This window comes from Cibotium barometz, chromosome 37 (genome assembly GCF_041138505.1).
Source record: "Cibotium barometz isolate CiBa-2024 chromosome 37, ASM4113850v1, whole genome shotgun sequence".
In the NCBI taxonomy this organism is placed as follows: domain Eukaryota; kingdom Viridiplantae; phylum Streptophyta; class Polypodiopsida; order Cyatheales; family Cibotiaceae; genus Cibotium; species Cibotium barometz.
The window spans coordinates 2,540,525-2,562,002 of record NC_141082.1 but is presented as its reverse complement, the minus strand read 5'-3'; the positions used below and the strand labels follow the sequence as shown (position 1 = coordinate 2,562,002).

At 44.9% G+C, this 21,478-nt stretch overlaps 1 protein-coding gene across 2 annotated transcripts in view; it reads left to right on the top strand.

Moving 5' to 3' along the window:
* LOC147616838 (U-box domain-containing protein 44-like) overlaps positions 1-19,295 on the top strand; it is a 76,461-nt gene extending 57,166 nt beyond the window's left edge. Inside the window, exon 3 of one of the 2 annotated variants that reach the window (XM_086776475.1) lies at positions 17,596-19,295. In XM_086776475.1, coding sequence (XP_086632601.1) covers positions 17,596-19,151 — 1,556 coding nt within the window. In that variant the 3' untranslated portion in view covers positions 19,152-19,295. Of the gene's footprint in view, positions 1-17,576 lie in introns of both variants that reach the window. The other variant, XM_086776476.1, reaches the window with a different exon arrangement.
* The last annotated feature ends 2,183 nt before the right edge of the window (positions 19,296-21,478 follow it).

The window sequence follows — 21,478 nt, the reverse complement described above, 5'->3', positions numbered from 1 at the left end:
GTCTCGCGAGTTTGTGAGAGCTCTATGGTCTTGGAGCCTGGATCTAGTGCAGACGTGCACCTGCTTTATGCAGCCAAGGCCGGCAGCAGTCTCGAGGCCCGCGAGGGCAGCTTTGTGGCGGTATGGGACGTCGCGAGGAGGAGATTGGTCGGTACATCAACCTAGTTAGCTCAGCTCGTAGCTCGGTGGGGACAGCCAAGACTGTGGGCTTGCCCACGGCTGTCATGGTTGGGAGGTGAGTCAGGCCTGCACCCCCTTGCTTGTTTGTTGTTCGTTTGTTTGCAGGATTCGAGTTTCGAACCAAGATCGATCACGAGGGAAGATCCGTGTGGATTTGACAGTGGACTAAGCGCACCTCCAGCGACGTCAGCCAGATTGACGACTGCAACCAGCCGACGGCGGCTAATCCTGGAGGGGAAAAAAAAAAGAGGTGAAAGCACACGTTTTTTTTTTTATGGGCTTTCGCTTTTTGGGGAGTTAATTTTTTTTTAAATTTTTTTTTTTAAAAGAACCCCCCCTCTCTCTAAGGTTTCCAAGGTTTTTATTTTTTTAAGACTTTAGAATATATATATCCATATATATATATATATTAAATATATATATATATATATATATATATATATATATATATATATATATATATATATATATATATATATATATATATATATTTATTCAAGAAAAAAAAAACAAAAAACACAAAAGCTAAAGCAAAAGCTAAGCATAGCTTTTCGAGTTTTTTTGGCTTTTGGGAAACCTTTATAAACCCCCTCACGTGGGCTTCTTGCCACACATCTCTCGAGTTCTCAAGTTCTCAAGTTTTCAAGCTCTCAAGCTCTCGAGTTCGCTCGCACTTTTGTTGTGCAAAGACCAAATTTTCTCTCCACGTACCCTCTTCACGATGTCGACCCAAGAATCAGAGTTGGAGTCCCTCGTGGAACGCGAAGGCTTGCCGGCTACGGAAGGCACTGATGCCGATCTTTTTGACGAGTTTGTGTCAAAATCAGATTTCCAAGAGTTCAAAGTAGCTCTCGAAGCTTCTTCAGCGGAACGTCAGGCACAAATCGCAGCCCAGATGCAGGCTTTGCAGAACTCCATCGCTCTATTGACCACTACCCTCTCTACTTTTTCGGGAATGGATACCTTGGCTTCTGCCTTAGGCCCCAATATTACTCCGGAACCATTTGGGGGCGAGCAAAAGCAGAGAACCAAGGAGATCGTGGACACTTGGCTACATAAGTGGCAAGTTCACTTTCAGTTTCATCCATATGATGATGGAAAGAAGATACAGTTAGCAGCAGGTTTCCTGTCCGGCAAAGCTTTGCTTTGGTGGAAGGAACTAAATCCAAAGCCAACGACTTGGGCACAATTCGAAGACATTTTCAAGAAAGAATTCCTCAAGAAAGAGGATGATTATGATGTTGTTGCCCGGTTTTCAGCTTTGACCATGACCTCGCAGCACCTCACTTATGAGGTCTACCTCCAGAAGTTTCGTGACTTGCAGATGAAAGCTACAAAGATGGATCCCACTACTCTTTTGGGGTTTTTCGTAGCTGGTTTACCAGACTCGTACCGATTACAGGTTAAAAATAACAAATGTAAAACATTGGACGAGGCCATTCATTCAGCTCGTATCTATGATGATACGATGGTCTCTTCCAAGTCAAAACCCGTTACTGAGCAGGGGAACAAGCATAAAAGAAAGTTCTCCGCACCTATGGCTAACACGACTGAAGGCAAGTCTTCGGACCAACCTTCGAAGAATACAAGTTCGACACCAGCGAAGAAGAAACGACTACTTCGGGCTTTGAAGCTCAAGAAGGAAGGACGTTGTTTTATCTGCGAAGAAAAAGGACACATGCGTAATGAGTGCCCAAAGCAAAAGGGTACCAAGTCAAACGCAGGACCCAAGTCAAAGGCAGCTAACCAGTTGTCTTTGACAGGTACGTCAATTACTGTACTTTCTCGCCCTAGTACTTGTTCTGATTGTCTGTTTAATTCTAAGGTATTTGGCATGCATGATCTTCTCCGAGTTTATGGAGAAGTGAATGGCCATAAAATTCACATTCTTTTAGACCCTGGCAGTTCGCATAATTTTGTTAACTACAAACTTGTGCAGAAATTGAGTCTTGACACGACACTCAGCGACCATACCTATGAGGTACGTCTACCTGCGGGCAGACAAGTTTGGGATCGCAAGGTCGAGATGCTTCCAATCCAGATTCAGGACTACAAAGATACTCTGGAATGCTATGTCATGCATCTGGAAAATGTAGACTTGTTATTAGGGATTGAGTGGTTTAAGACTCTTGATGTTCAGATAGATTGGTCTAGTCATATTTTTTCTTTTCAGCATAGGGACACCAAGTATAGTATTTTAGGTGATTGTATCCATCCCTCTCAGGGACCTCTTGTAAATACAATTGATTTCGGAAATATAATGAATTCTTCTTTGTACACCGCTTTCCATTGTGTATTGATTCCACTTTCTTCTTTTCTCATCCCTTCCATGGATGTGAATGAATTAAGTGTGTTTGAAAGCAAAGAATTACAGAAGATACTTGATTCATTTCAAGATGTATTTCCTAAGGAATTGCCATCGGGTTTACCACCTGAACGGGCAGTAGATCATCGTATTGACTTGATCCCTGGTGCTCATCCTGTGAGTATTCCACCTTATAGGATGAGCCAAGCTGAGGAAGATGAGTTGGCTAAACAACTCGAAGATTATTTAAGGATGGGCCAGATCCGTCCAAGTAAATCACCTTGGGGTGCACCTGTGTTGCTTAGGAGAAAGAAGGACAATACTTGGAGAATGTGTATAGATTACAAAAGATTGAACAAGCTGACAATTAAGAACCGTTATCCTCTCCCTAGATCAGATGACCTAATTGACCGGTTAGCAGGAGCGAAATATTTCACGAAGATAGATTTGCGTACTGGCTATCACCAGGTACGTATTCATGAAAGGCATGTCGAAAGAACCGCCTTTCGGACTAGGTATGGCCATTACGAGTTTCTCGTATTACCTTTTGGGTTAACCAATGCTCCAGCCACTTTCCAGCAAATGATGAACGATCTTTTTCGTGAACATTTGGGAAAATTTGTGGTGGTGTTCCTGGATGATATTTTGATTTATAGTCGTACTCTTGAGGATCATGTCAGACACCTCACGATTGTCTTATCTATTTTAAGACAGAATCGACTATATGCTAAATTCAGTAAATGTGAGTTCTTTATGACCGACATCATTTACTTGGGACACAAGATCACTAGAGATGGATTGAGCATTGACTATGACCGAGTTCAGAAGGTTTTGGACTGGCCCATACCACGAACAGTGAAACAACTTCGTTCTTTTCTCGGTTTTGTTGTTTTTCTTAGGAAATCTGTACGGGAGTACTCTCAGCTCACACTACCGATGACCGACTTATTGAAAGGTCGTGGACGTAAGTCCAATCAGCCTATCACTTGGAATAACGATTTGGATATGGCCTTCAGACTTTTGAAAGATAAAGTCAAGGAAGCACCTATCTTAGCACTACCTGATCCTAGTCGGCCTTATGTTCTTGAAACTGATGCCAGTGACTATGCTATCGGGGCTGCTTTATTTCAAGATGGTAGACCGGTTGCTTTTGAAAGTAAAAAGCTAGACGACACTCAATCTCGTTGGCCAACCCTTGAGAAGGAGCTTTATGCTGTGATTCATGCTCTCAAGGTTTGGAGACATTATTTATATGGCTCCAAGTTTGTGGTATTGACTGATCATCAGTCAATCAAGTATGTGTGTGATGCGGATGATTTGAGAGGCAGGAAAGCTCGTTGGGCAGAGTTAATGCAAGATTTTGATTTTGAGATCCGTTATCGGAAAGGGTCCATGAATAATATTGCAGATGCGCTTAGTCGGATTAGAGAGGTGAATACTTTGTCGTTCACCGAGATTTCTACTGACTTATTTCAGTCATTGAGAGGGCTTTGCAGGACTGATAGTTATTTTGGTCCATTTTGGCAGAAGATCCAGGACGGGAGCTCATTGATTGACCAAGACTCGGTGACTGAGCAGTCTACTATTCAGGCTGCAGGAGGTCAGTGGATGATTCGGAATGGTTTACTATTCCGTAATGACAAAATTTGTGTACCACAGATCCCGGACATTAGGTCCAAGATTCTGAGGGAGTGTCATGACGCCCCTTCTGCTGGACACCCTGGGGTACATAGGACACTATCATTAGTGAAACACACTTTTTATTGGCCGAAGATGAAAGGGTATGTAGAAGATTATGTTCTCAAGTGTCAGATTTGTCAGGCAAATAAAGCTGAACGCTTTAGACAGGCTGGGTTGTTGCATCCTTTGCAAATCCCAGGTAATAAATGGGAATGTATTTCCATGGATTTTATTACCGGATTGCCAAGAACACATCAAGGCCACGATTCTATTTGGGTTGTGGTAGATCGCTTGACAAAGATGGCTAGATTTTTACCGACCCGGAAGACTATTACAGCTACGCAATTAGCTCGGCAGTTTATCGAGCAATTGTTTAGACTGTACGGGTTACCGCAGGACATAGTCAGTGATAGGGACTCTAAGTTTACGAGTGACTTTTGGAAACTTGTTTTCGAGAAGTTGGAAACAACTTTGAATTTGAGTTCCTCAGATCATCCTCAATCTGATGGCCAGACTGAAAGAGTGAATCAGATTTTGGAGGATATGCTTCGAGCATATGTATCCAAAAGACAAAGTTCATGGGAGGATTATCTTCCTATGTTAGAATTTGCATATAACAGTACTAAGCATACGAGTACAGGGTTTAGTCCTTTCATGCTTATGTACGGTTTTCAACCAAGATCACCTGTTACAGTAGGATTCTCAGGACTTCAGCATGATGCAGCACGTAATTTTTTGCAAGATATGCAGGAAATGTTACAAGTTGCGAAGGAATCTATTAGAAGTGCTCAAGACCGAGACAGGTTTTATTCTAATAGACATCGTTCACCTAGAGAGTTCTCTGAAGGAACGATGGTGTATTTGCGAGTTCCGAAAGATTCCGAGACTTTACGGACAGGTAGATCTCCGAAATTATCCCCTAGATACTGTGGACCATTTCGTGTTACACGACGGATTGGTTCAGTTGCATATGAATTGGATTTGCCATCTCATGTGAAAGTTCATCCTGTATTTCATGTCAGTAGACTTAAGGAAGTACTGGGTGGAGCAGATCAGTTAGTTACTCCTCAAGAAATTATAGATGTCCAGGACATGACATTTGTTCCTCACGAACCTGAAAAGATTCTTGGCTTTCGTGAACGAAGATTGCGTCATACGCTTATCACGGAATACAAGATCAAGTGGAAGGATCGTGTTGAGGAGGACGCTACATGGGAGACATTGACTTCTCTTCAGAGAGATTACCCTGGCTTTTTAGTGAGCTCAGGAGTGAGCTCTTAGAGGAAGGGGAGTATGTCATGTGCACAGTGGGTATCTACCGTGTGCTATACGCATGCAAGACTAGTTTCGAGGCTTGGGGAAGCTTGGAACTAGGCAGGCTGATTGACGAGCTGAGTTAGGGATATACTAACGGGCGGGCACCCAAGTATGGACGGGCGGACGGCCAAGTGTAGACGCCCGATGACCGGCCAAGAGCCTATAAAAGGGTGGCCAAGGTTAGTTATTGGAACATAGAGAGTCTCGCGAGTTTGTGAGAGCTCTATGGTCTTGGAGCCTGGATCTAGTGCAGACGTGCACCTGCTTTATGCAGCCAAGGCCGGCAGCAGTCTCGAGGCCCGCGAGGGCAGCTTCGTGGCGGTATGGGACGTCGCGAGGAGGAGATTGGTCGGTACGTCAACCTAGTTAGCTCAGCTCGTGGCTCGGTGGGGACAGCCAAGACTGTGGGCTTGCCCACGGCTGTCATGGTTGGGAGGTGAGTCAGGCCTGCACCCCCTTGCTTGTTTGTTGTTCGTTTGTTTGCAGGATTCGAGTTTCGAACCAAGATCGATCACGAGGGAAGATCCGTGTGGATTTGACACAGCCCTCACATTAGGCATACATTCAACCATACTATGCTTCTGTAGAAGCATCAAACTTCCAAAGTTAACATGCCGAAAGCGTGCATGCCACAATTCAGCTGCCTGCATAGAGGAAGTATCACCTGAAACATTATGTGCGTGCAAATCATAGGTATCCAACCTATATAACCCATTGCATAATGTACCAGTAGAGACAATCTGAAACCCATTGGAATGGTCTTTGATGAGACACTTTTCACCCTTGAACTCCACATGCAAACCTTGCATAGCAATAGAAGACACTAACACCAAGTTCTTCTTTATGCTTGGCACATAAAGCACATCTTTCATTTGATTTTGCTTGCCATTGGCAAGCACCAACGGCACCTTGCCTATGCCTTTTACACGGTATGAAGAGTGATCTAGACATGAGACACTCCTTCCATTATCCACAACCTGCATGGAGCTGAAAACATCGTGTGTGGAAGTGATATGCCTAGAAGCTCCACTGTCTATGTACCAAACAAGTTGACTCATCTTAGAGACAACTCATCATTGACCTCTATGGTCCAAAACATCCAATCATCCTCCACAAGGTTGGCTGAATTCTCGTTTTTGTCATTCGAAGAATCCACCACATTGCCTAACTCCTTGCCTACATCCTTCTTCTCCTCTTTATCTAATCCTCTTGTTGCACTCATTGATATAGTGCTCTGGCTTATGGCAGAAGTGGCATTTCCCTTTCTTCTTCTTGCTCTTTGAGGCCATCACCCTTGGAAGAAATATCACCCTTGGTAACCGATTTTCTTATGTTTGCCTTTGTTTTGCCTTTATCCTTCAGTGCAAAAGCGTGTTCACCACCATGAGAGCGATTAGCCCTAGTTAGCTCCTCTTGTAGAAGCAAGCCCACAAGCTCATCAAAAGAGACTGAATCTCTACCACCCCTCATGGAGAGATTAAGAAAGGTGTGAAACCCAAGGTAAGGAGGCCGCAAAGAATTCTAAGTATTTGTAACAAGATGCTATATTCAATAGTTGTTCTTTGAAGTCGTAAGATGCTCTATCATGGAGTCTCCCTCATGCATCTCAAGAATGTCAAGCTACCTCTTGAGATAGGCAACCCTTGCCTATTTGATACATGTTATCCAGTGTTGTGACTCCCATGCTTGTTTTGCTGATCCAGATGACCGTATGTCACAAGAGGGCACGCGAACACAGAAATTCAGTGGCCCCAAATCACAACATACATTCAACATCCATCGCATGAATCAATACATCTATCACAGGCATCATAAACATATACATCTTGGAACCACATAAGATAATCTTGCACATGACATAGCACTAGGGACTGAAGTTGGGCCCGCCTCCCCGCCCCCCCCCCCCCAGGTAACTTTTTTTTTCTTCTGAGAAATAGATCCTTCTGTTAGTTAATGAGAAACAGCCACAATGGGCTAAATACAACCACAAAGGGCTAGATGCAACCTCGCCTCATGTATAGGGTGGGGGTCAGGTAATTAAAAGGGGTTGAGAAAGATGCACTTCTCCTCCGGCTGGCCGTTCTATGAGGAGAAGGCTATCTCATACAGGGGGAGGAGGGGGAAATAACCACTCGGGTGGTCTCTAATGCCTAGTGGGATCACCTCCGCTATCTGTGAGAAAAGGGCTAGGCCGCCAGAGCCTCATAGAAAGCTTCTCGCCGCTTCTGCATGCAATAAGAGCCACCCTGCAACTTTCCCCACTCACTGCAGAGGGTATGAATGATGTTGAGCCAAATGCTCCTGATGGACTCCGCAGGCGGAGTGTGGGTACCCTCGATGGCTTCGTTGCATCTAGCCCGCCATATGTGCTAGGCTGCAATACTACTGCAAATCTCCCATCTTTGACATGAGCTTGGTCTCTAGTGGTCTCTGTAGATGGGGTTGGGACTGGTACTGTTGAAATGCGGAGCTGAGAGACCTGAAGGGCTAGCCCCCTATCATCCTCCTCGTAAGCCTTGGCCACCCTAGCCTCTGGGGCCCAAGCGATGGTGTTCAAGTAATGATCCGGGTCAAGGCCCTATCCATCATGAAGATGCGGAGAATCCGCTGCCAAACCTGCTGAGCCTTCGGGAAATCCCAAAGACAATGTCGTTGAGACTCTTGAGGGTGATTGTACCTCGTGCAAGTTGCTAGTCGACCTCCAATGGCCAACCACGTGCCCACCGCCAAGCTTCTTTGTGCCATCAACTGGAGAAAGAGGGTGATCTTTCGAGGCCGAAAACTATCCAGAGCCTCTTCCAAAAATCGGAGAGAAAGCACTGTGAGAGGCCTTGTGACTGCCAATGTACTGCTGCTACTGGGGTGCCATCAATCTCTGGCATATGGATCCTGCGGCCTAGCCGCGTTGCATACGCAAAGAAGGGGACATCCCAAGCCTCCTCCCAATCAACGGGATCATGCCAAGTCCACTCGCTCGGGTCCCACTGGTGGAGGCGCGTGAGAGGTCGACACTCCCATATCCATAGCCGCCAGAATCTCTCCTTGGCCACCTTGGCTGGTGGTGGGTCTATGTGCCACTTTTGTGCTTGAAATCCATTCACCCTCACCCTTTGTAAGGTGCAGGCTCCGAAATCCTCCAAGGGGGGCTCAGATCTCTCTAATCTACCATGGGATCCAGTAGAAAAAGTGAGCAGACACTGCCCTCAGCCGCTCTGTGGACTGTCACAAGAATATCATGCCTGGTAAACACGCCTAGCCACATTGGGGGAGTCGGGTCTGGGATAAGAGTCAGCCATTCTTGAGGGATAGCATAGTCGATGTCGATGCTGAGTCTGTCTCTACCGCGGATCCCTGTCAGGCCTCTCTTGCACCTCTCGGGGTAACTGCCCGTGTGCAATCCAATCTCCAAAGGAACTAGCTGGTCCTATGCTCAATGCGACCCATGATACATGAGGTCGGGTCCCCAACATGTGGCCACTGGGTAAATGGGTCACGGGGTTCCAGACCAATGGTTGCCGAGGCCGCTCCTTTGAGGCTACCGGAGCTATGTGCCTAAGGGCTGGCTTAAGGTGATCCCAAGCTCAAAGTAAACTGGCTGCAAATCTGTCCTCAAAGGCTGGGCTAAAACCGTGGGCCGCATCTATGTGAAGATCCATTTGGTACTCTACGGCCAAGGGCCCCCTAGACTCGGGGTGCAGGCTGAAATCCGGGCCAAGAGGAAGTCCTTCCAAGGCTCACCACCGGGAAGGAGTCCTCTTAACAATCAGCTTGCCCAGCAAGGCACGACTCTGAATAGTAGGGTCAATGATGCCTAGCCCCCCTCTACGTCATGGTTGAATGATCACTTTCCATGCCACCTTGGCCCTGGCAAGCCTCCTGTCTCACTGCCGGCCCATAAGAAGTTCCGGATCAACCGTTGTACTTGGCCAATACACGCTCGAGAGAAGGCCGAGCATGAAGTGATGTACCACATGGTGGCAAGAAGAACCTGGTTTGCCACCACCACTCTACCAGCTAGGGAGAGCCTCGTAGAACTCCAGTGCAAAAGCTTCTTCCGAATACTCAGAAGAAGAGGGGCGAGTTGTTGCTCAGGAGAGATGTCGATGCCCACCTGGCATCCAAGATAGCGAACTGGAGTGTCCCTCGGGATCCACTGGAAAGCCCGCCAAGTGGTGCAGAGTGCTGGGGCCGGACAACCGGACAAGTGGACAAACAGACAGGTCGGAACACCACAATCGTGGCCAATCGGGCACTTGTAACGAACTCGTCGTCTTTTTGTATCTACGCCTTTAGCAGTATAAACTTGTAATGGAAATTAGAACAATGGCTGTTGTTGTCTAGCCAGTATGATCAATCAAGTCCTTTGTCCCCCACATGGGGTTATAAAAGGGAAACTTCAAGATTAGTGTCCCCAAGTGTGAACATATAACCATTGTCCTACACACTTGTGTCCTGCGCACTGTCCACCATGCTCACACCTCCGCTGCACAAATTCACAGGGCCGTGACACATAACCAGTGAAAACTCAGTAGATTATTGAGCAGCGGTCACCAGATAACACTTTCGCAACCACATGCGTCTTCCTTGTTCTGCCTGTTTTGCTGTCTATGTAATTTTCTTTTATTTTGATTCCATTATTCCTTGCATGGCCAAGAGAGCCCATGTTAGCACGTGAGTAGCGCTATTTAGCGTGTCTACATGCTTAGGCACTTCCGTTTGCCAAATCCAGCTGTGAATTATCACATGTGGAGGAGGACGAAGAGTCTGTAACTCGTCCATCCTCTCCGGACGTCGGGAATAACCTGCCACGCAAACCCACCACAACCCCCGTCCCTACCACCCCCTCCTCAATTTCATCACTACAACATGCCACGACCAGTTGACACGCTAAAGTATCCAAAATTCTTCGGGAAATCCTCGGAGGATGCGGATGCACGCATTCTTCTTTTTGACAGTGCTTGGCTTGTGAATATCCCCGGGCCGATTGATCAGAATCTGAAGAAAGCAACTTTTGTACCAACCTTACAAAAGAGTGCAGCACTGTGGGTTGCGCACTGTGAGTATGCTCACTTTCCGACCTATGACACAATCGCGGATGCATTTCTCTAGAGATTTTGGGAGGACGAGACCTCCATGCATGTGTTGGATAAGCTATGTCGGATGAATCAGAAGAAGTTGATGGTGGAAGACCATGCAGCAAAGTTTCAGAAGCTCCTCCGAAAACTGGATGCGGTGAATTGGCCAGCAGGAGAGATCCTCAATTCCTACATCATAAAGGGATTGAGTAAGCAACTAAAAAGGACAGTTGCTGGTGCGGATCTCACAACTCTGACTCTGAAGCAGCTGGTGGACTGAGCACTCAGGGCGGAGAGAGTGTTACTGACATTTGTCAAAGGCGGCAAAGGCAAGGGCAAGGGCAAGGGCAAGGGCAAGGGAGATTTTGATGTTTGAGATTCAAGTGAAAAATCGGAGGATGAGAAGGAAAACCGCAAGACATGGTCAAAGAGCAAGAAGGCAGGGAAAGCGGTCAAGGAACTGGGTGCGGCCATGGCTCAGTTGTCCAGTGAAGGAGCGAAGTCCCCTCAAGAAGTCCGATTGGGAACTTGGTGTGTGAGATGTCAGAATCACGGCCAGGAATGCAGCTTAAATGCGCTCTGGTGTGCCATTTTCAGAACTGCCACGCACCACACTGATGCTTGCAGATACAATGGAAGGAGATTATCTCAACCAATTGCTATAGTGGCCCCAGTGGTGGCGGCAATTCAACACAGATGGCTCCGCAGGAACCATACAGAAGGCCTCCATTTCGCCCAAGAAGAAATTTTGCTTCCATGGATGTCCCAGGTGCACAGCGCCCTACTCTGAATTTTCGCGTGTTTCTATTGCCATGCACCGGTTCATCGAAAGTCTGACTGTGAAATTTGGAAGAAACATAGAGCCGAGGTGGACCCTCCAACCCACCGGTGGTGAATGTCGTGGGAATTACAGCTCTGAAGAAGCAGGCAGTAGATAGCCCGACCATAGAGGAGGCTGAATCGTTAGCCATGGCGGTGACAAGGTCAATGCAACCCGAGACTCCAAAGGTGGAGAAAGATCCGACCTCGAATAAGAAAGGGAAGCAAAAGGTGGTCACATGGCAGGATCAGCAGACGCAGGTGTCCGATTGGATACAGAAGTAGCAAGCTTGAGAAGCGCTTCGGAAGAAGGTGCCGGAAAGGCCATGGCCGATAAATCAGCAAGAAGCTAAGGTCATAGTACAATTTGATGATCCTATCCAACAAGTCACGGATTAGGGGGGAGAAGTGTCAAAGACACGGGACATAGTAAGCCCTCGGGCACCAAGGAGGGAAGAAAGGTTGATTAGGGTCGCGGAGGGAGAAACTCTACCGTATGATCAATGGGAAGATCTAAAGAAACAACAGATCCATATGTCGGTGGAGTAGTTTCTAACCCTAGTGCCGAATTTCAGAGAGTAGTTCATATGCCAACTAATGCCCCAAGAGGAGAGGACTAGCCCATCCTAGGTTTTGGAAACCAAGCACATTGATGAAACGGAGTCTGAAAATCCAACTCCGCTGAAAGGAAGCTCCAATCTACATCCTGATGATTGAGGTCAAGCTGTCTGGAATGGACATAGCAAGGTGAAAGTATGATAAGGTGGACTGAAAACCTGTGTTCTGGACAATGGTATACAACTGGTTGTGAAACACTTTTATGCAGAGTTAGAGAATTAAGACATGGTTGTTTAATCTTGTTTCACATTTATTATATCTAAAAGGCACTAGATAAATTGCTAAATACATCTTATGATGATATTAAATCCACTAATATTGGTTGTCTTCAAGTGTGGTAGCAACCAATACAATTGGTAGAAAGTGTACCACCTTATCATGCTTTCACCCAGCAGAGGTACTGTTGGATGGAGGATTAGGAGTCAACATTGTGTCGGATACGACATGCTGAAAATTGGGATTGAGTAGCTGGGATCTAGTCCCATTCGTGGTAAAAATGGCAGATCAGCGTAGAGTACAGCCGCTCAGATTGATCCGCGAGCTGATAATGGAAGCCTTGGGATTCACCTTCCAAAGAGCAGTAGTGGTGCTCAGGATGGATGACATCAAAGGTGTCTACCCGATGTTACTAGGCAGACCATGGCTCCGGTAGGCACGGATTAAGCAAGATTGGGATGTGGATAAGATCACCATCCGGAGAGGTAAGAAGAAGGTCAGGCTGTCAGTGGCCAGCCGCAAGAAATTGGAGAACCCAACTCGGCTGGTCGACATCTTCTCTTGTTAATCTACTGGCTGGCTGTGCTAATTTACAGCGAAATTCAGCAAGGTACCAAGGGTTTTCTTGGGATGGAGCCGATACAGTTTGTGCCTGGCTTTAACCCTACTCTCTGGCTGCCAAGCGATTTGGCTTAAGTGCTGTTTGGGCCTATTTGGGGCTGATGTATTGCACAATTGTGTGGACAGCCGAGAAATCAAGGAAACAGTTGGTGATTGTTTGGCCCTGGTTGGTGCCCGTGCGCTTGGTTTCATTGGAAAGCAATTGGTGACTGCTTTGGCCCTGGTTGGTGACCGAGGGCTTGCTTTCTTTATTGAGCTGTTGGTGACTGCTTTGCTCTGGTTGGTGACCAAGAGCTTGGATTACTTTGTTTTTCATAGATTTGGATAAATCTGATGCTGGCAGAGGAGTGGAACTCCTAGGCACCTGCATCTTATACAAGAGATTACTCTGTTGGTAATAAAGTTACCTCAGGGGGGAAAGCCGTAGTGCGATCTGCTCTCTACCTCCCTTTTGAGTTTTGTGCCTCCGACCCCCGCCCCCCCCTCCCCGGCCGCCTCTGCCCCTCCCCCCCTTGCCTTCCTCATTGCCACCCCGCCTCCTCCGTCGTCTTGAGGCAGTCTTCTCAGTTCTAGGGGCTTTCTCCTATCGGCAAGCCTTGGCTTTTTCTGGTCTTCACCCTCAGGAGGACTCTATGGCAGCCGCTCCGTCAACCCCGACCGAGATTGCCGTAACTTGCTTATGATTTTCTGAAGTGGGCCTTCAGCTTCTCGCTACCACTGTTGCATCATTAGAGGCATCCACTCTAGTATGCAAGATTGTTGGTAGCTGCCCAGCGCGCGGACAACTCAGAGATCTTTTGTAGGCGAGCCTCAACTTGCCATCTTGTACACCAAAACAGTCGCGACCATGGGCACCACTCATGCTGGATCCAAATACTGGACTCAGTAGAGCAACTGCCCTTCCATGAGTCCAGTTAACTCACTAGGGTCACCAACCCTTCCATGAGTTCACATACTCATTGAACAGAGTCACCAACTCTTTCATGAGTTTACACACTCACTAGGGTCACTAACCCTTCCATGAGTTTACATTCTCACTGAATAGAGTCGCCAACTCTTTCATGAGTTAACACACTCACTAGGTCACCAACCCTTGCATGAGTGCATAAATTGAGTAGTCAGAGTCACCAACTCTTCTTACTGACTTAGAGTCACCAACCCTAATGACTCATTAGAGTCACAAGCTCTTATATGAGTGAATCCATCATGCTCCAAGAAATCCTATGGGTGAATTCATCATGCTCAAGGAAATCCTTCTGCATGTCACAGATCTCTGGAGGATTGTGACATCCCCCTCGGTTTCTAATCAGTTGTTCGCAACTGAAAAGCATCCATATATGCAGTAAGGAGATCCGGGTACTTCTTAAAAGATTCTTCCTCAACCCACTTTGCATCAACTACCGAGTAGTTTTTGAATTTGACCAGATATCTCCGAACAAGCTTGCCAGGAGGCGCTTTTCGTTCTTTGTGAAAGACAATCTGCTCAGGCTACAAGATTTCTTCTAGTTCATCAATCTTAGGTTGGTCCTCGACTATCGGTTCCAGAGGATCAGGACCAACATATGGTTTCAAGAGACTGACATAAAAGGCATTATGTGTCCGCCGATGATCTGGTAATACCAATCGAAAAGCTACCTCATTGATCTTCTCCAAGATGTGAAATGGTCCATAATACCTGCAAGATAGCTTGGCATACATTTGCTCTTTGCCAGTCTTCTTACGTAGGCGAGCTTTTTTAAATTTCAATAAAACCCAATCACCCTCCTTAAATTGCAATTGTTTCCGATGTTTATCTGCAGCTTTCTTATGCTTTTCCTGGGATCTCTCTATGGCTGTTGTGACCTGCGAAAAGGCAGTATCTAGATCCCTGACATACTCATTTGCTGCAAATCTTTCATCCTTTGTGTGTAGGATAGAAGGCAAAACAACTTTGCCATAAACAATTTCAAAGGGTGCCTTACCCATAGAAGTATACATTGTATTGTTGTAGGTAAACTCAACACGTCGTAGATACTTCTCCCAGTTTGAGATGCGATCAGAGACAAGGTTTCAGCAAATCAAGCATTGTTGAATTTCACTTTGCCCATTCGTTTGTGGATGAATGCCGAAGAGAAATTCAGCTTGGTTCCCATATTATCAAATATTGCGCGCCAAAAAAGACTAGTGGCGTGAGGATCACGATCCCCCACAATTGTCTTTGGCATGCCATGATGCTTGAAGATTTGGGCCAAAAATATCTTTGCCATATGCTTTGGCTTTATGGTCTTCCGCACAGGAATGAAATGTGTTTGTTTATTGAACCTGTCCACAATAGTCCAAATAGTATCATTCTCTTGTTGCGTTTTTCGAAGATCCATGATAAAATCCATGGCAATACTTTCCCAAGGCTGATTCGGAATCAGCAAGGGTTGGAGCAACCCTGGAGTCTTATGCCTGTCAAATTTGACCTTTTGGCAAATCAAACATTGGTGTACATAATCATCAATGTCTTTACGCATCTGAGGCCAAAAGAAATACTTCTCCAAAGCTTGCATAGTGGCAAGAATGCCTCTATGTCTTGCATAAGGCGGTATATGGCATTCCTCCCAACACTTGCCTTAAGTTCTTACGCACACAAAGGCGGTTGTGCATCATTAAATACCCATCACGTATGAAATAATTCGGGGCTGAGTTACCTTGCTGTAAATCAGCCCATATATGGTGAAAATCATCATATGTGTGGTAGGGGTCATGCATATCTGAGAGATCTTAATGATAGGCCACGGTAATGGCATGAACTTGAGGCCTTCGGGAAAGCACTTCAGCCACTACTTTCTTCTTTCCAGGAGTGTGTAGAGTTTGAAAATTAAACACATAGAGGAAATTTGCCCATCTCATATGCTGCAAATCTTTCATCCTTCGTGCGTAGGATAGGAGGCAAAACAACTTTGCCATAAACAATTTCAAAGGGTGCCTTACCCATAGAAGTATACATTGTATTGTTGTAGGTAAACTCAACAAGTGGTAGATACTCAGCGGTCAGAGACATGATTTTAGCAAATCAAGCATTGCTGAATTTGCAATTTCACTTTGCCCATCCGTTTGTGGATGATATGCCGAAGAGAAATTCAGCTGGATTCCCATATTATCAAATAGTGCGCATGCCAAAAAAGACTAATGGTGCGAGGATCACGGTCCCCCACAATTGTCTTTGGCATGCCATGATGCTTGAAGATTTGGGCCAAAAATATCTTTGCCATATGTTCTGGCTTTATGGTCTTCCGCACAGGAATGAAATGTGTCTGTTTATTGAACCTAACCATAATAGTCCAAATAGCATCATTCCCTTGCTGCGTTTTTGGAAGATCCATGATAAAATCCATGGCAATGATTCGAAATCGGCAACGGTTGGAGCAACCCTGGAGTCTTATGCCTGTCAAATTTGATCTTCAGGCAAATCAAACATTGGTGTACATAATCATCAATGTCTACACACATATGAGGCCAAAAGAAATACTTCTCCAAAGCTTGCGTAGTGGCAAGAATGCCTCTATGTCCTGCATAAGGTGGTATATGGCATTCCTCCCAACACTTTTTGCCTTAAGTTTTTATGCACACAAAGGCGGTTGTGCATCATCAAATACCCATCACGTATGGAATAATTCGGGGCTTAGTTACCTTGCTATAAATCAGCCCATATATGCTGAAAATTTTAATCTGTGTGATAGGCGTCACGCATATCTGAGAGATCTTAATGATAGGCCACGGTAATGGCATGAACTTTGAGGCTTTCGGGAAAGCGCTTCAGCCACTACATTCTTCTTTTAGGGAGTCTGAAAATGAAACATAGAGAGGAAATTTGCCCATCTCATATGCTTTTCAGACACCTTCGTTTACATAAGAAAGTACCGAAGACTTTGACGATCAGTCTTAACAGTAAATTCAGCTCCCAATAAATAATGCTTCCACATTGTGAGAGCATGAATGACTGCTAGAAGCTCTTTCGCATAAACCTACATCCTAACTCCTACATACAATTCGTATCTCCTACATCTGGCCTCAGCAATAAGGAGGATAGCATTCAGCTTAGGCCACCTCAAAGTTACCACCATTGATATACAACATGTCCTTCAGTCCCGGTAGGATCCTTCTCATTGAAAGAGGATGAGTATTCACTATAAGAGGTGTTTGAGGGCGTTGTCCTTGATTTGGCAGAGGCGGTCAGTGCCAATTCCCAAATGAACTAATCTCATCATACGCTCAGAGGCTGAAGCCTGATGGTAAGTATAGGTGAACATTGTCCAATTTTCACCTAGTCTCTTAAACTCAAATCGAACATTATATTGAAACAAATCTTTCCTTTGGTGCCAAAAAAGGAAACCTGGTAAAACAATGCAGGAGGAGGGTTGATGGTAAGGAACAGGCACGCGAAAGATGCGAGACTGATTGCTGCTAAAGATCCCGAGACCCAGAGGGAAATATTAGAAGTTTGGTAACAGGTGGTTCATAAATGTGCAAAAACCTGGGTGATTTGAGGTTTAATTCACTCCTTTCGTTTTTAGGCATGCCCCTTATTGCTTCTATGTCCAGTTTTTGTTCCTTTTTATCCTAAGTATATGTATAGGAGCTATGTTCCCTGACTTTTCACTCAACCCCAATTTGATTTTTGAAGTAAATAAATGTAGTTGTTCTTAAGGTTGCTGTTGAAATGCCATGTTATCAATGCTTAGCCTCTTTAGCTTTCTTGTTCATTAGGCTGTTGATAGTTTTGGTTACTGGTCACAGGTAGCAACGAGGAACGCTTGGAGATGACGAGTTATCTCGCAGAAATTGTTCTAAGCAAGGAGGGGAAGACACTTGTAGCAGAAGTTGCAGGCAAGTCACTGGTGGAAATGCTTGATTGCGAGAGCCTTCTGGGTAAGGAGGCCGCTCTCAAGTGCTTGTCTCAGCTCTCCACTCTCTGTGAGAATGGGAAAGTTTTAGTTGAAGCAGGAGTCCTTCCACGTGTGATCAGAGATCTCTTTTTGATCGGGTCTGTCAATCAACTGCCCATGAAGTTAAAGGAGGTCACAGCAACAGTTCTTGCAAATATAGTGAATTCTGGAGTGGACTTGCTTTCCATACCAGTAAACTTGACATCGGAGGAGGTGATTCATAGTCTGTTGCATTTGATTAGCAACACAGGCCCTGCCATTGAGGGCAAGCTGCTTCAAGTGTTGGTAGGGCTGGCAGCATCAGCTGGTGTAGTTGAAAGTCTAGTGGATTCTATTTTGAGTGCTGGTGCCACTAGCAGTCTCATACAGTTTTTAGAGGCTTCACAGAAGGAGATTCGTTTGAACTCAGTAAAGCTGCTAAACCTCATCTCACCTTACATGGGGCAGGTGCTTGCAGATGGGCTTCGTGGCACTACAGGACAGCTGGGAGTGCTTGTAAGATTAATAGAATTGAGTGGAATCAAAGAGGAGCAAGCAGCTGCAGCAGGCCTTTTGGCCAACCTCCCGAATCTGGATGTCAATCTCACTCATGCATTGCTCAAAGAAGGAGCTCTTCCTGTTGTTGTGAGGCGCATCCTTGAGCTCTACCAAGGATCTGCACCAGTAGGTGGTGGTGGCCGCTATGCCAGTGATTTCAAGATTAGCCTGGTTGCCATTCTATGCAGGTTCACATTCATATTGGATGATCCAGCTGGGATATCTCTTGCCCAAGAGCAGAATCTGACCTCCTTATTCACAGATCTTCTCAAGTTCGGAGAGCTGGATGAAATAAAACGTCAATCTACCTTAGCTTTGGAGAACCTTTCTAACTGTTCTAAGCATCTGTCTGATGTTCCAGAGGACACAAGCAAAGGGGGATGTTGGACGTGTTTTAAATTATCATCTAGGTCGGCAATAAAGCTGTGCACAGTGCATGGTGGAATATGTACTGCGAAGGCTACCTTCTGCCTTGTTGAAGCTGAGGCGGTGGCTCATCTGGGTTCAAATTTGGATCACAAAAATTTGGGGGTAGTGGAGGCGTCGTTAGGGGCCCTTGCCACCCTTGTTCATGAGGCGACTTCTGACGTCGAGAGAGGGATTCAGGTGTTGAACACAGCAGGTGTCATTCCGGCAGTTTTGGACATAATGAAGGATCACAAAACCGATGTGCTTTGGCAACGGTCAGTCTGGATGGTAGAGAAGTTCCTTAGCAGTCGGGATATGACTCATTTCCTCTCTCTCGACCCTAATGTGCACTCTGGGCTGGTGGAAGCCTTCCGCTATGGAAACTTGAGCACGAAACAAACGGCAGAGAGAGCCCTCAAGCAGCTCAACAAAATCCCGAACTTCTCTGCCTATGCTAGATGAGGGTTGTGTACACTAAGAGTGAATGGCTTTGTCTGTTGTATCATGATGTCTTCTTTTATTTTGAGTTTTTTTTCCAAAGGCCAAGGAAGCCAACATCTGTGAAACGAAATTCATTCATTGTACTATTGGAGCTTTTATTTGGGATGCGTTTGTGACACTTGAATGGCACTCCTCCTCTCCCTAATTCTCCAAGTAATCTCTAACATTAAAGTCCTAAACCCTAAATCTTACACACACTACTATCATGGATGTTATGTCTATCCAAATCATCAAGATACAAAAAACACTTGTTAAAACACCGACTGAAAGACCAAGAGAAGAAAAGGCACCTTCTGAATTATAAAAAACTTTGTCAAATTTATTCACGCACAAAGCATATGTCAAAAACAAATTATTTTTCTTCCTTTCAAATCTTTTGATCTTGATTGCTAGATTTAATCTGCGGTAAAGATTCAATCTATGGTTAGACTTTTACATGCACTAGGGTGAGGGCAGCCCTGAATTTTGTGAGTTTTATGGACTCTATATAGACTTCTATTAATGTAAAAAATTATGGTGGGTTTTAATCAATGCTTTTCACTCAAAAACATTGTAGTGATGTTCCCGATCTTTTCCTCAAGTCCATCTATCAAGTTCTGCCTAAGCATGATTAAACATGAACACAATATCAAAAGAGTGCAGACACTTGGCATGGAATTTCACATGATACAAACAATTGAGATGAGGCTCACCATGGAATGTGCATTTCTTGCATGCTCAAAAAAGAACTGCTTTCGCGGTTCAAACAAAATCCCTCATTAGTCCGATTGGCAATTTTTAAAGGTGGGTGATCCCACATCACCGGATTCGAGGTTGGATGATATGGCGGTTATCTTATTTCCTTCAAACCATGCCACATCATTCTTGTAGAGATTATAGCATGTTAGCTGCACATGTCACTGCACCTCATTTTAGGATTCAGTTACAACCTACATAAAATTCATCATTGTAGTATTCAATTACTAGATACATAGAGTTCATCATTTCGGAAACGGGGCAAAGGGCACACAATGGCTCCGATTGTTGACATTGTCTCCATCCATGCATTTGTCTTTACAGAGAGTAGATAACTCTTGGTATGCCAAAGCATCAAGATGGATGATAACACATGCTATTTCAGTGGGAAAGGCAACTACATGCCTAGAACTCCAAAGAGTTACAAAGGTGAAACAAGACATGAATACACAACTAGAAACCTCACCTAAAGGATGATCCTATACCAAGATATACTCATTATGCTCACAATAGATCGATTATCAAGGTATTGGGGGACTCACACATCACGTGCAGTTTTAATCTCTAGGGGTCAAGCTAGAGCGTTATCACAGAGGCTTCACATTGAATTTGGGAGAGAGAAAGCAATTACGCAAGAGAACCAAGGTCTAAAGCAAGCCAAGTTTTTGTGATATGCAAGAGGTTGAGGCTGAGGAGCATGCTATCCTTGGATGCCATGCCTACTATGAAATTAGACGTTGATTGCACTGCCTTCTTAGAGTAGGGTCTGGCCTTCCAAAATTTCATAGAATATAAGGATAAAAGACGTTATTCAAAGAGTAAGGCAGAACATCACGAGGGTCTACAAACGATGCTACTCTTGCCAGCAATCCTACCCACCAAGCTTTTTAACGAGTCCACTCACCAAGGCATACCCTAGGCTTGATCAAAAAACACCATCATACTTTTCCATATTGAATCCTAAGAAGTGCCATTTGGGGGAGAGCAAAGTGAAGTTCTTGGGATGCATTGTGTCAGTGCAAGGAATAGAAATGAATCTAGAGAAGGTAGCAATGATATTGGCATTTGATACCATCGTAATTCATTCAGTTACTCTTGAAAAAGGAGAAATTCACTGCATCCGAAAACATATAAAAGCTGGATGATAAATGTCAAAGTAGCGTTGGAAGATGAAGGATTTGATGGCATATGGACTAATCATAATGTAAAACCGTGAAATTGCGATGAGGAATATTTTGTGAATCTTAGTTATAGATGCATTAGCCGCTACTTTGATGCAAAAAGGTCCCAATGGTTTTATGCAGCCTAAATATTTTGCAGGAAGGCAAATATTAGACCATGAAAAGAAACATACAAAAGTGGAATTGAATTGGGATTGGCTATGATTTATGCTTTGAGAAAGTAAAGGCCTTATTTATTGCCTAATTTTAAAACCATTTGTGTTTATGCTGACATCAGCATTTATGCCCTATTAATTTTGGCCTAGAGAGAAACACCTTGTGGGAAGCTGGTGAGCCGAATTACAGGAATTAATTCGAGTTCTTATAGCAGGA